This window comes from Phasianus colchicus, chromosome 32 (genome assembly GCF_987193195.1).
Source record: "Phasianus colchicus chromosome 32, bPhaCol1.hap1.1, whole genome shotgun sequence".
NCBI lineage: Eukaryota > Metazoa > Chordata > Aves > Galliformes > Phasianidae > Phasianus > Phasianus colchicus.
The window spans coordinates 2248714-2263316 of NC_143467.1; the positions used below are offsets into that span (position 1 = coordinate 2248714).

At 59.4% G+C, this 14603-nt stretch overlaps 2 protein-coding genes across 2 annotated transcripts in view; both read right to left on the reverse strand.

Moving 5' to 3' along the window:
- Window positions 1-843, reverse strand: part of RBM42 (RNA binding motif protein 42) — a 34559-nt gene extending 33716 nt beyond the window's left edge. The window contains exon 1 of the mRNA XM_090128076.1: window positions 457-843. Coding sequence (XP_089984202.1) covers window positions 457-794 — 338 coding nt within the window. The 5' untranslated portion in view covers window positions 795-843. The remainder of the gene's footprint in view (window positions 1-456) is intronic.
- A 2744-nt stretch (window positions 844-3587) lies between these two features.
- TYROBP (transmembrane immune signaling adaptor TYROBP) lies at window positions 3588-13542 on the reverse strand. The gene is made up of 4 exons (XM_090128114.1): window positions 13409-13542; window positions 7134-7154; window positions 4725-4841; window positions 3588-3703 (listed from the first exon to the last, which is right to left on the reverse strand). The coding sequence occupies exons 1-4, from the start codon at window positions 13452-13454 to the stop codon at window positions 3609-3611; spliced, it is 279 nt and encodes a 92-aa protein (XP_089984240.1). The 5' UTR covers window positions 13455-13542; the 3' UTR covers window positions 3588-3608.
- Window positions 13543-14603: the final 1061 nt, after the last annotated feature.

The following is a 14603-nucleotide window of genomic DNA, read 5'->3' on the forward strand; positions in this document are numbered from 1 at the left end:
ACCCTTGACCTGACCCCAAACCCCTTCCTGAGACCCCCAGACACCCAACCTGATCCCCAACCCCCACCCCATGACCCCAACCCTTGACCCCTGACCCCAAAGCCCTGACCCCAAACCCAACCCCTGACCTTTGACCTGACCCCAGACCCAGACCCCAAACCCCACCCTGAGACCCCCAGACCCCCAACCTGACCCCCAACCCCCACCCCTGACCCCAACCCCCACCCCATGACCCTTACCTTTGACCTCTGACCCCAAAGCCCTGACCCCAAACCCAACCCCTGACCTTTGACCTGACCCCAGACCCCAAACCCCACCCTGAGACCCCCAGACCCCCAACCTGACCCCCAACCCCCACCCCTGACCCCAACCCTTGACCTCTGACCCCACCCCCTGACCTTTGACCCGACCCCCTCAGGCCCCGCCCCCCCCTCCCCACAGACCCCGCCCCCTCACAGCGCCATCTCCGCTTCCATCTCCTTCATCCTCTCCTCTCCGCTTTTAGACGCTCCCGCCGGGCTCAGACCCGTTCCCGTTCCGCTTCCGGTACCGTTTCCGTTTCCGGTTCCGGCAGACGTTACCGGTGAAGGTCCAACTGTTGGTCCCGGAACGGCGGAGGGAGCGGGAGCGGCCATCGTGAGGGAGAGGGGCCGCTTCCGGCCGCGCTGAGCCGACTTCCGGTCGCGCCGAGCTGACTTCCGGTTCCTCTGACAGAACTTCCGGCGCTTGCTAGTGACGTCACCGCGGGGAGGGGGAGAGCGGGAAAAAAGGCGGCGCTGCTGTGATGACGTCATGGCGGATGGGGTTAAAATGGGGGAAAACGGGGAGAAAAAGGGAAAATCGGGGGAAAACGGGGGGAAATGGGGGAAAATGCGGGGGAAGGGGGGGAAATGAGGGAAAATAAAGGGAAATTCGGCAAAATGGGGGGGAAAAGGAGGGCAGGTAGGCGGGAAAATGGTGGAAAAAGGAGGAAAAAAGGTTTAAAAAATGGAATTTTGGGGAGAATGAGGGGAAAAATGAGGAGAAAGGAAAAGGAAAAGGGAGAAAAGTGTGGGGGGGAAGCGAGAATGGAGAAAAGGTTGGGAATGAAGGGGGAAAATGGGAGGGAAGAAGGGGAAATAAAGGGAAAATAGGGAAAAAAGGGGGGAAATGTGGGGAAAACAACGGGAAAATGGGCAAAAGGGGGGAAAACGGTGCAGAAATGGGGGGGAAATGAAGGAAATGGGGTCAAAATGTGGGGGAAAAGGTGCGGGGTTGAAAGGAAGGGAGGAAAAAACGGTGGGGGGGGGGGAGGTGGGAATGAAAATGGGGGGAAAAAGGGGGAAAATGGGAAAATGATGGGAAAATTTCTTTGTAATGGGAGAAACGGACCCAAATTGGGGGGAAATAATGGGAAAATGGGGGGAAATTGGGGGGGGGAGGGAAGGAAAATGTGGCACAAATGGGGTGAAATGGGGGAAGGCGGTGGGAAATGAAATGGGGTGGGGGAAGGGAGGGGGGAAAGTGGCTGAAATGGGGGAAACGAGGCAAAAAAGGGGGAAAGGGGGCAAAAAAAGGGGGAAATGGGGGCAAAAACGGGGGAAATGGGGTAAAAAGGGGGGAAATGGGGGTAAAAAAGGGGGAAATGAAGCAGAAAATGGGGAGAAGTGAGACAAAAAAGGGAGAAATGGGGCAAAAAAGGGGGAAAATGGGGTAAAAAAAGGGGGAAGTGAAGCAGAAAATGGGGAGAAATGAGGCAAAAAAAGGGGGAAATGGGGGCAAAAAAGGGGGAAATGAAGCAGAAAATGGGGAGAAATAAGGAAAAAAAGGGGAGAAATGGATAAAAAAAGGGAAATGAGGAAAAAAATGGGAAAGTTGGGCAAAAAAGGGAAAATCAGGCCAAAAAAAAGGAGAAATTGAGGCAAAAAAAAGGGGGAAATGGGGCAAAAATGGGAGAAATGGGGCGAAAAGGGGAAACTGAGGCAAAAAATGGGGGAAAGTAGGAAAAAAACAGGAAAATGAGGCAAAAGGGGGGAAAGCAGGGCAAAACAGGGGGAAAATAAGACAAAAAAGTGGGAAATGGTGCAAAAATAGGAGAAAACCAGGCAAAAAAAGGGGGAAATGAGGCAAAAATGGGGGAAAACGAGGCAAAAAAGGGGGAAAAGGGAACAAAAAAAGGGGGAAATGGGGCAAAAAAAGGGAAATTGAGGCAAAAAAGGGGGAAATGGTGCAAAAAAAAGGGAAATGAAGCAGAAAATGAGGATAAATGAGGCAAAAAAAGGAGGAAATGAGGCAAGAAAGGGGAAAATGGGGAAAAAAGGGGGGAAATGAGGCAAAAATGGGGGAAATGAAGCAGAAAATGGGGGGGAATGAGGCAAAAATGGGGGAAAATGAGACAAGAAAGAGGGAAATGGGGCAAAAATAGGGGAAAACGAGGGAAAAAAAGGGGTAAAACGAGGGAAAAAAAGGGGGAAATGGGGCAAAAAAAGGGGGAAATGGGGCAAAAATAGAGGGAAACGAGGCAAAAAAAAGGGGAAAACGAGGCAAAAAAAGGGGGAAATGGGGCAAAAAAGGGGGAAAAGGGGGCAGAAGAGGGGGAGATGAAGCAGAAAATGGGGAGAAATGAGGCAAAAAAGGGGAAATGGGGGCAAAAAAGGGAGAAATGAAGCAGAAAATGGGGAGAAATGAGGCAAAAATGAGGGGAATGGATCAAAAAAAGGGAAATTGATGCAAAAAAAAGAGGAAAATGAAGCAGAAAATGGGGGGGAATGAGGCAAAAATGGGGGAAAATGAGACAAGAAAGAAGGAAATGGGGCAAAAATAGGGGAAAACGAGGCAAAAAAGGGGGAAATGGGGCAAAAAAGGGGGGAAATGAAGCAGAAAATGGGGTGAAATGAGGCAAAAAAAGGGAAATTGAGGCAACAAAGGGGGAAAAGGGGGTAAAAAGGGAGAAATGAAGCAGAAAATGGGGAGAAATGAGGCAAAAAAGGGGAAATGAAGCAGAAAATGGGGAGAAATGAGGCAAAAAAGAGGGGAATGGATCAAAAAAAGGGAAATTGATGCAAAAAAAAAGAGGAAAATGAAGCAGAAAGTGGGGGGGAATGAGGCAAAAATGGGGGAAAATGAGACAAGAAAGAGGGAAATGGGGCAAAAATAGGGGAAAACGAGGCAAAAAAAAGGGGGAAATGGGGCAAAAAAGGGGGAAATGGGGCAAAAATGGGGGAAATGGGGGCAAAAGAGGGGGAAATGAAGCAGAAAATGGGGAGAAAGGAGGCAAAAAAGGGGAAATGGGGGCAAAAAGGGGAGAAATGAAGCAGAAAATTGGGAGAAATGAGGCAAAAAAGAGGGGAATGGATCAAAAAAAGGAAATTGAGACAAAAAAAGGGGGAAATGAAGCAGAAAGTGGGGGGAAATGAGGCAAAAATGGGGGAAAATGAGACAAGAAAGAGGGAAATGGGGCAAAAATAGGGGAAAACGAGGCAAAAAAATGGGGAAAAGGGGCAAAAAAGGGGGAAATGGGGCAAAAATGGGGGAAATGGGGCAAAAAAGGGAGAAGAAGCCCCCAAACGAGCCGAGATGCTGAGAAATGAGGCAAAAAAAGGAGGAAATTTTTGGGTTGAAATCCGCCTTTATTGGGTCAGGCTGCTGTAAATGTCCCCGCGGGCGCCTCGAAGCTCCTGATAGGTCGGCTCCAGCTCGGGGGGGCGGGGCTTCTCCGCAGGGGCTGAGATGATTGGACGTAGTCAAGGAGGAGGCCACGCCCCTCACATAGTGACCACGCCCCCCTTCCTCATTAGCATATCCCATAGTACTTGGCCACGCCCCTCTCCCCATCAACCAATGGCCCCCGAGTGACCACGCCCCCCTCATTAGCATACGCAATACGCCCCGTCCTGCTTAATGAGACCACGCCCCCTCATTATCATATCTACCTCCCACCGGAAGTGACCCTGCCCACATCATTAGCATTTTCAATACGCCCCCGCCCCCATCCTAATTGACCACGCCCCCTCATTAACATATTTACCTCCCACCGGAAGCCACCCTGCCTACATCATTAACATATTCAATACGCCCCCGCCCCATCCCGATTGACCACGCCTGCTCATTAACATACCCGCTTCCCACCGGATGTGACCGCGCCCCTTTCTATATGCCCCGCCCCTCTTTTAAGCCCCGCCCCTCCTTCAAGCCCCGCCCCTCCCAAGCTCCACCCACTCCTTTTAAGCCCCGCCCCTCCTTAAGCCCCGCCCCTTTCAAAGTTCCCCCAATCCCACCCACTCCCTTAAAACCCGCCCCCTCATTTAAGCCCCGCCCCTCCCGTTAAGCCCCGCCCCTCCTTTAAGCCCCACCCCTTCTTTAAGCCCCGCCCCCTCCTTTACGCCCCGCCCCTCTATTCAAGACCCTCCCCATTCCCTGCCCACTCCATTAAGCCCCGCCCTCTCCTTAAGCCCCGCCTCTCATTTAAGCCTCGCCCTCTCAAGCCCCGCCCCTCCATTCAAGACCCTCCCCAATCTCCGCCCACTCATTAAGCCCCGCCCCCTCCCTTTAGCCCCGCCCCTCCATTCAAGTCCCTCCCCTTCCACAAGCCCCGCCCCTCCTTTAAGCCCCACCCCTTCTTTAAGCCCCGCCCCCTCCTTTACGCCCCGCCCCTCCATTCAAGACCCTCCCCCATCTCCTCCCACTCAATTAAGCCCCGCCCCCTCGCGTTAAGCCCCGCCCCCTCCCTTTAGCCCCGCCCCTACCCCTTGTCCCCCTCCGTGCCAGACAGAAAGCCCCCCCCGCGATCAGCAGCGTCATGGCCACGTCTGCCACCACCAGCAGCGCTATGGAGCCGGCGCCGGGGCTGCACGGGGCGCAATCTGCGGGGGGAAAACGACCCCCACCCCATTAACTTGGGGGTCACGACAATATGGCCTCCCCCCCCCCCACAACCACACACCCCCATATAAGGTTCCCCCTTCCCCATGGTTGCCCCGTTCCATTGAATCCAAATGGGTGCATCCCCCAAATGGCCCCCCCCCCACCACACTCCCCCTTATGGAGTTCCCCCTCCCCATGGTTCCCCCCTTTCATTGAATCCAAATGGGTGCATCCCCCAAATGGGTCCCCCATATGCACTGGGTCCCTACTACAATTGGGTCCCCCCCACAACCACACACCCCCATATAAGGTTCTCCCTCCCCATGGTTCCCCCCATTGAATCCAAATGGGTGCGACCTCCAAATGGGTCCCCCATAACCATTGGGTCCCCCCCACAACCACACACCCCCATACAAGGTTCCCACTCCGCGTGGTTCCCCCCTCCCATTGAATCCCAATGGGTGCCACCCCCAAATGGGTCCCCCCCACCACACACCCCCATATAAGGTTCCCCCTCCCCATGGTTCCCCCCTTCTATTCATCCCCCTTCCCCATGGTTCCTCTTTTCCATTGAATCCAAATGTGTGCCACCCCCAAATGTGTCCCCCATAACCATTGGGTCCCCCCACAATTGGGTCCCCCCCACAACCACACACCCCCATATAAGGTTCCCCCTCCCCATGGTTCCCCCCACTGAATCCAAATGGGTGCGACCTCCAAATGGGTCCCCCCCCACCACACCCCCCCTTATGGAGTTCCCCCTCCCCATGGTTCCCCCCTTCTATTCTTCCCCCTTCCCCATGGTTCCTCTTTTCCATTGAATCCAAATGGGTGCATCCCCCAAACGGGCCCCCCCCCTCCCCCCCCCTTATGGAGTTCCTCCTCCTCATGATTCCTCTTCTCCATTGAATCCAAATGGGTGCCTCCCCCAAATGTGTCCCCCATAACCATTGGGTCCCCACCACAATTGGGTCCCCCCCACAACCACACACCCCCATATAAGGTTCTCCCTCCCCATGGTTCCCCCCATTGAATCCAAATGGGTGCGACCTCCAAATGGGTCCCCCCCCCACCACACCCCCCCTTATGGAGTTCCCCCTCCCCATGGTTCCCCCCTTCTATTCTTCCCCCTTCCCCATGGTTCCTCTTTTCCATTGAATCCAAATGTGTGCCACCCCCAAATGGGTCCCCCATAACCATTGGGTCTCCCCCCACCACACACCCCCATATAGAGTTCCCCTTCCCCATGGTTCCCCCCTTTCATTGAATCCAAATGGGTGCATCCCCCAAATGGGTCCCCCCCCCACCACACCCCCCCTTATGGAGTTCCCCCTCCCCATGGTTCCCCCCTTCTATTCTTCCCCCTTCCCCATGGTTCCTCTTTTCCATTGAATCCAAATGTGTACCACCCCCAAATGGGTCCCCCATAACCATTGGGTCTCCCCCCACCACACACCCCCATATAGAGTTCCCCCTCCCCATGGTTCCCCCCTTCTATTCAATCCAAATGGGTGCATCCCCCAAATGAGTCCCCCATAACCATTGTGTCCCCCCCACAATTGGGTCCCCCCCACAACCACACACCCCCATATAAGGTTCCCCCTCCCCATGGTTCCCCCCATTGAATCCAAATGGGTGCGACCTCCAAATGGTTCCCCCATAACCATTGGGTCCCCCCCACAACCACACACCCCCATACAAGGTTCCCATTCCCCGTGGTTCCCCCCTCCCATTGAATCCCAATGGGTGCCACCCCCAATTGGGTCCTCCCCCACCACACCCCCCCTTATGGAGTTCCCCCTCCCCATGGTTCCCCCCTTCTATTCAATCCAAATGGGTGCATCCCCCAAATGAGTCCCCCATAACCATTGGGTCCCCCCCACAATTGGGTCCCCCCCACAACCACACACCCCCCCACAACCACACCCCCCCATATAGAGTTCCCCCTCCCCATGGTTCCCCCCCACCCAATGAAATCCACATGGGTGCCACCCCCAATTGGTCCCCCCACCACCACACCCCCCCATATCGAGTTCCCCCTCCCCACGGTTCCCTCCCTCCCTCCCCTATCGAACCCAAATGGCTGCATCCCCCAAATGGGTCCCCCGTAACCATTGGTTCCCCCCAATATACCCCCCCCCCCCACAACAACCCACCCCTACATAGAGTTCCCCCTCCCCATAGTTCCCCCCCAGTCACCCTCCCCCCATTACCCCCCCCAACATTTTGCCCCCCCCACACTTTTTAAGCCCCCCCCCCCCACTTTTTAAGCTCCCCCCCCCCCTCCTCACCTCTCTGCGCAGCCGCCAGCCCTGCGGAACAACACAACCCCCATCAGCCCCCTCCCCTATTCATCCCCTCCCCCCCCCCCCCCCACTTTATTTCCTCTTTTTGGCGTTATTTTGATGCCCCCCCCTCCATCCCCCCTCCCACGTTGGAGATGACACATTTCCTTCCCCCCCCCCCCCACCCCCCCCCCCCCCACCCAAATGCTGTCCCTTCAACTTCCCCTTTTCCCAAGCATTTCAATTCCTCTTTTTCTTTTGGGGTGGGGGGGGGGGGGGGGGGGGGGCGGGGAGGGGAAGAGGAATGTGGGTTTTTTTTTGGGGGGGGGGGGAAGAGGGGGGGAAGCTCAGGGACCCCCAAATGGGGGGCAATGGGGTTTGGGGGGACATCGGGGGGGGAGGGGGGGGCACTTTGGTGTCTAATGGGGGGGGGAGGGGGGATGTATTGGGGGGGGGCACAGGGATGAGGGGGATATGGGGGGGGGCAGAGATATGGGAGGGGTGGGGGGGGATGGGGGATATTTGGGGGGGGGGAGATGGGGGGATGGGGGACTTTTTTGGGGGGTGGGGGATTTGGGGGGGGGAGGGGGGACAAGTGGGGAGATGGGGGAGATGGGGGGGATGGGGGTGGGGGCATGTGGGGGGATGGGGGGATATGGGGGGGCTTTTTGCGGGGGGTGGGGGGACATGGGGGGGATATATGGAGGGATATGGGGGGATGGGGACATTTGGAGGGGGTTATGGGGGAGATGGGGGGCATTTGGGGGGGGTATGGGGGCATATGGGGGGATGGGGGGATATGGGGGGAGGGGGGACATTTTGGGGGGGGCTGGGGGGATATGGGGGGGTGGGGGATATATGGGGGGTTATGGGGGGTTATGGGGACATTTTGGGGGGGTTATGGGGGAGATGGGGGACATTTAGGGGGGTGGGGATGGGGGGATATGGGGGGACGGGGGGCTTTTTGGGGGGGTGGGGGGATATGGAGGGATGTGGGGGGGATGGGGACATTTGGGGGGGTTTATGGGGGGGTTATGGGGGGTATGGGGGGCTATGGGGGAGATGGGGGGCATTTAGGGGGGTGGGGATGGGGGGATATGGGGGGAGGGGGGGCTTTTGGGGGGGGTGGGGGATATATGGAGGGATGTGGGGGGATGGGGATATTTGGGGGGGTTTATGGGGGGGTTATGGGGGGCTATGGGGGAGATGGGGGGCATTTAGGGGGGTGGGGATGGGGGGATTTTGGGGGGATGGGGGGCTTTTTGGGGGGGTGGGGGGATATGGGGGGGTGGGGGATATATGGAGGGTTATGGGGGAGATGGGGGACATTTAGGGGGGTGGGGATGGGGGGATATGGGGGGAGGGGGGACATTTTGGGGGGGTGGGGGATATATGGAGGGATGTGGGGGGATGGGGACATTTGGGGGGGTTTATGGGGGGGTTATGGGGGGCTATGGGGGAGATGGGGGCATTTGGGGGGGGATGGGGGCATTTAGGGGGGTGGGGATGGGGGGATATGGGGGGAGGGGGGGCATTTTGGGGGGGTTATGGGGGAGATGGGGGACATTTAGGGGGGTGGGGATGGGGGGATATGGGGGGAGGGGAGGCTTTTGGGGGGGGTGGGGGATATATGGAGGGATGTGGGGGGGATGGGGACATTTTGGGGGGGTTATGGGGAAGGTGGGGGACATTTAGGGGGATTGGGGTGGGGGGATATGGGGGGAGGGGGGACTTTTGGGGGGGGTGGGGGATATATGGGGGGTTATGGGGGGTTATGGGGACATTTTGGGGGGGTTATGGGGGACATTTAGGGGGGTGGGGATGGGGGGATATGGGGGGAGGGGAGGCTTTTGGGGGGGGTGGGGGATATATGGAGGGATGTGGGGGGATGGGGACATTTGGGGGGGGTTATGGGGGGGCTATGGGGGGCTATGGGGGGCTATGGGGGAGATGGGGGGCATTTGGGGGGGGGATGGGGGCATATGGGGGGACGGGGGGATATGGGGGGAGGGGGGACATTTTGGGGGGTTATGGGGGACATTTAGGGGGGTGGGGATGGGGGGATATGGGAGGAGGGGGGCTTTTTGGGGGGGGTGGGGGATATATGGAGGGATGTGGGGGGATGGGGATATTTGGGGGGGTTTATGGGGGGGTTGTGGGGGGCTATGGGGGAGATGGGGGGCATTTGGGGGGGGATGGGGGCATGTGGGGGGATGGGGGGATATGGGGGGAGGGGGGACATTTTGGGGGGTTATGGGGGACATTTAGGGGGGTGGGGATGGGGGGATATGGGGGGAGGGGGGCTTTTTGAGGGGGGTGGGGGATATATGGAGGGATGTGGGGGGATGGGGATATTTGGGGGGGTTTATGGGGGGGTTATGGGGGGCTATGGGGGCCTATGGGGGAGATGGGGGGCATTTGGGGGGGATGGGGGCATGTGGGGGGATGGGGGGATATGGGGGGAGGGGGGGCATTTTGGGGGGTGGGGGGATATGGGGGGGTGGGGGATATATGGAGGGATGTGGGGGGGATGGGGACATTTTGGGGGGGCTTATGGGGGGTTATGGGGGGCTATGGGGGAGGGGGAGGTGGGGGAGATGGAGGGCATTTAGGGGGGGGATGGGGGGCATGTGGGGGGAGGGGGGCCTTTTGGGGGGGATGGGGGGATATGGGGGGCTATGGGGACATTTTGGGGGGTTATGGGGGACATTTAGGGGGGTGGGGATGGGGGGATATGGGGGGAGGGGGACATTTGGGGTTTATGGGGGGGCTATGGGGGGAGATGGGGGAGATGGGGGGCATTTGGGGGGGATGGGGGCATGTGGGGGGATAGGGGGATATGGGGGGAGGGGGGGCATTTTGGGGGGTGGGGGGATATGGGGGGGTGGGGGATATATGGGGGGTTATGGGGGGTTATGGGGACATTTTGGGGGGGGGTATGGGGGGATATGGGGGGGATGGGGGCATTTGGGGGGGGGTCTGGGGTTATATGGGGGGGTGTGAGGACATATGGGGGGATGGGGGGTATTTGGGGGAGGGCTGGGGGGGATATGGGGGGGTAGGGGGACATGTTGGGGGGGTGGGGGGATATGGGGGGGCTATGGGGGGGGTGGGGGATATATGGGGGATATAGAGGGGGATGGGGGGATATGGGGACATAGGGGGAGATGGGGGGATATGGGGGGATATGGGGACATAGGGGGAGATGGGGATATGGGGGGGGTGGGGGGGTTTGGGGGGGCATGGGGGCATATGGGGGGGAATGGGGGCTTTTGGGGGGGAGGCTGGGGGGATATGGGGGGGTATGGGGGCAAGTGGGGGTGGGGATATTTTGGGGGGTGGGGGGATATGGGGGGGTCATGGAGGGGGTGGGGGGGTGTATGGGGGGATATGGGGGGGGATGGGGAGATTTTGGGGGGGTTATGGGGGGATATGGGGGGGTGGGCTCATATGGGGGGGTTATGGGGGGGCATTGGGGGTTTTTTGGGGGGGGGCTCAGGGGATAAGGGGGGGATGGGGGACAAGTGGGGGAGAGGATATGGGGGGGTTGGGGGGGTGTGGGGGGGAATGGGGGCATTTGGGGCGAAATGGGGGGGCTTTTGGGGGGGCTGGGGGATATGGGGGGGTGTGGGGGGGTGGGGGATACATGGGGGGATGTGGGGGGGTGGGGATATTTTGAGGGGTGGGGGGATATGGGGGGGTCATGGAGGGGGTGGGGGGGTGTATGGGGGGATATGGGGGGGATGGGGAGATTTTGGGGGGGTTATGGGGGGGATATGGGGGGGATATGGGGGGGTGGGCACATATGGGGGGGTTATGGGGGGGTTATGGGGGCACATGGGGGGATTTGGGGGGGGGCTCAGGGGATAAGGGGGGGATGGGGGACAAGTGGGGGAGAGGATATGGGGGGGTTGGGGGGGGGAATGGGGGCATTTGGGGGGATATGGGGGGGCTTTTAGGGGGGCTGGGGGATATGGGGGGGTGTGGGGGGGTGGGCGATACATGGGGGGATATGGGGGGGTGGGGATATTTTGGGGGGTGGGGGATATGGGGGGGTCATGGAGGGGGTGGGGGGGTGTATGGGGGGATATGGGGGGGTGGGGAGATTTTGGGGGGGTTAGGGGGGGATATGGGGGGGGTGGGCACGTATGGGGGGATGGGGGGGTTATGGGGGGGCATGGGGGGTTTTTTGTGGGGGGGGCTCAGGGGATAAGGGGGGGCTGGGGGACAAGTGGGGGAGAGGATATGGGGGGGTTGGGGGGGGGAATGGGGGCATTTGGGGGCATATGGGGGGGCTTTTAGGGGGGCTGGGGGATATGGGGGGGTGTGGGGGGGTGGGGGATACATGGGGGGATGTGGGGGGGTGGGGATATTTTGGGGGGTGGGGGGATATGGGGGGGTCATGGAGGGGGTGGGGGGGTGTATGGGGGGATATGGGGGGGGATGGGGAGATTTTGGGGGGGTTATGGGGGGGTTATGGGGGGGGTGGGCTCATATGGGGGGGTTATGTGGGGTATGGGGGCACATGGGGGGTTTTTTGGGGGGGGGGCTCAGGGGATAAGGGGGGGGATGGGGGACAAGTGGGGGAGAGGATATGGGGGGGTTGGGGGGTGTGGGGGGGAATGGAGGCATTTGGGGGGAAATGGGGGGGCTTTTGGGGGGGCTGGGGGATATGGGGGGGTGTGGGGGGGTGGGGGATAAATGGGGGGATGTGGGGGGGTGGGGATATTTTGGGGGGTGGGGGGATTTGGGGGTTCATGGAGGGGGTGGGGGGGTGTATGGGGGGATATGGGGGGGGATGGGGAGACTTTGGGGGGGTTGGGGGGGGTATGGGGGGGGTGGGCACATATGGGGGGATGGGGGGGTTATGGGGGGGCATGGGGGGATTTTGGGGGGGGGTCTCAGGGGATAAGGGGGGATGGGGGACAAGTGGGGGAGAGGATATGGGGGGGTTGGGGGGGTGTGGGGGGGAATGGGGGCATTTGGGGGGAAATGGGGGGGCTTTTGGGGGGGCTGGGGGATATGGGGGGGTGTGGGGGGGTGGGGGATAAATGGGGGGATATGGGGGGGTGGGGATATTTTGGGGGGTGGGGGGATTTGGGGGGGTCATGGAGGGGGTGGGGGGGTGTATGGGGGGATATGGGGGGGGATGGGGAGATTTTGGGGGGGTTATGGGGGGGATATGGGGGGGGTGGGCACATATGGGGGGATGGGGGGGCTATGGGGGGGCATTGGGGGTTTTTTGGGGGGGGCTCGGGGGATAAGGGGGGGGATGGGGGACAAGTGGGGGAGAGGATATGGGGGGGTTATGTGGGTGTGGGGGGGAATGGGGGCATTTGGGGGGATATGGGGGGCTTTTGGGGGGGCTGGGGGATATGGGGGGGTGTGGGGGGGTGGGGGATAAATGGGGGGATATGGGGGGGTGGGGATATTTTGGGGGGTGGGGGGATTTGGGGGGGTCATGGAGGGGGTGGGGGGGTGTATGGGGGGATATGGGGGGGGATGGGGAGATTTTGGGGGGGTTATGGGGGGGATATGGGGGGGGTGGGCACATATGGGGGGATGGGGGGGCTATGGGGGGGCATTGGGGGTTTTTTGGGGGGGGGCTCGGGGGATAAGGGGGGGGATGGGGGTCAAGTGGGGGAGAGGATATGGGGGTGTTGGGGGGGGGAATGGAGGCATTTGGGGGGATATGGGGGGGCTTTTGGGGGGGCTGGGGGATATGGGGGGGTGTGGGGGGGTGGGGGATACATGGGGGGATATGGGGGGGTGGGGATATTTTGGGGGGTGGGGGGATTTGGGGGGGTCATGGAGGGGGTGGGGGGGTGTATGGGGGGATATGGGGGGGGATGGGGGGGTTATGGGGGGGTTATGGGGGGATATGGGGGGGTGGGCTCATATGGGGGGGTTATGGGGGGGTTATGGGGGCACATGGGGGGATTTTGGGGGGGTCTCAGGGGATAAGAGGGGATGGGGGACAAGTGGGGGAGAGGATATGGGGGGGTTATGTGGGTGTGGGGGGGAATGGGGGCATTTGGGGGGATATGGGGGGGCTTTTGGGGGGGCTGGGGGATATGGGGGGGTGTGGGGGGGTGGGGGATACATGGGGGGATATGGGGGGGTGGGGATATTTTGGGGGGTGGGGGATATGGGGGGGTCATGGAGGGGGTGGGGGGTGTATGGGGGGATATGGGGGGGGATGGGGGGTTTTTGGGGGGGTTATGGGGGGGTTATGGGGGGGGATGGGGTCTTATGGGGGAATTTTGGGGGGTGGCACTTACCCAAAAGGAGGAGGAGGAGGAGGAGAATATTATGGGATGGCCCCATAGCGACAAAGGGACAAATGGGGGGAGTGGGGAGGGGGGGGGTTCGTGGGATTGTCACAGGATGGGAAGGGGGCGGGGCTTGAGGGAGAGGCCACGCCCAGTGTGTGGGTTAGGCCACGCCCACTGTCGTCTGGCCACGCCCCCCCTCCTCCTTTGGGGGGGGAAATAGGTGTAAAATGGGGGGAATTGGACACAAAGGGGGGGGGAATGGTGGTAAATTGGGGGGAAATGGACCCGAAATGGGGGGAAATGGGGGGAAATTGGAGGGAAATGGGGGGAAATGGTTGGGAATGGGGGGGAATTTGGAGGGAAATGGTTGGAAATGGGGGGAAATTGGAGGGAAATGGAGGGAAATGGTTGGAAATGGGAGGAAATGGGGGGAAATGGAGGGAAATGGTTGGAAATGGGAGGAAATGGGGGGAAATGGGGGGAAATGGGGGGGGAAATTGGAGGGAAATGGTTGGGAATGGGGTGGAAATTGGAGGGAAATGGGGGTAGATTGGAGGGAAATGGGGGGAAATAGAGTAAAATGGGGGGAAATAGGAGGGAAATGGTTGGAAATGGGGGGAATTGGGGAGAAATTGGAGGGAAATGGTTGGAAATGGGGGAAAATGGTTGGAAATTGGAGGAAATTGGAGAGAAATGAGGGGAAATGGGGGTAGATTGGAAGGAAATTGGGGGAAATGGAGTAAAATGGGGGGAAATAGGAAGGAAATGGTTGGAAATGGGCGTAATTGGAGGAAAATGGTTGGAAATGGTTGGAAATTGGAGGAAATTGGAGGGAAATGGTTGGGAATGGGGGGAAATTGGAGGGAAATGGGGGGAAATTGGAGGGAAATGGGGGGAAATGGGGGGGAAATTGGAGGAAATTGGAGGGAAATGGTTGGGAATCGGAGGAAATTGAAGGGAAATGGTTGGCAATGGGGGGAAATGGGGGAAAATGGGGGGGAAATTGGAGGGAAATGGGGGGAAATGGGGGGGAAATGGTTGTGAATGGGGGGAAATTGGAGGGAAAATGGGGGGGAAATTGGAGGGAAATGGGGGGAAATGGGGGAAATGGGGGGGAAATGGTTGGGAATGGGTGGAAATTGGAGGAAATAGGAGGGAAATGGTTGGAAATGGGAGGAAATGGGGGGAAATGGGGGGGAAA

Coding starts and splice junctions, on each gene's coding strand:
- TYROBP (XM_090128114.1), bottom strand. CDS start 13,454: ATGGGGCCATCCCATAATATTCTCCTCCTCCTCCTCCTCCTTTTGG. Junction 4,842..7,133: donor GCTGGCGGCTGCGCAGAGAG/GTGAGGAGGGGG, acceptor TTCCCCCCGCAG/ATTGCGCCCCGTGCAGCCCC. Junction 3,704..4,724: donor GGCACGGAGGGGGACAAGGG/GTAGGGGCGGGG, acceptor CAATCATCTCAG/CCCCTGCGGAGAAGCCCCGC.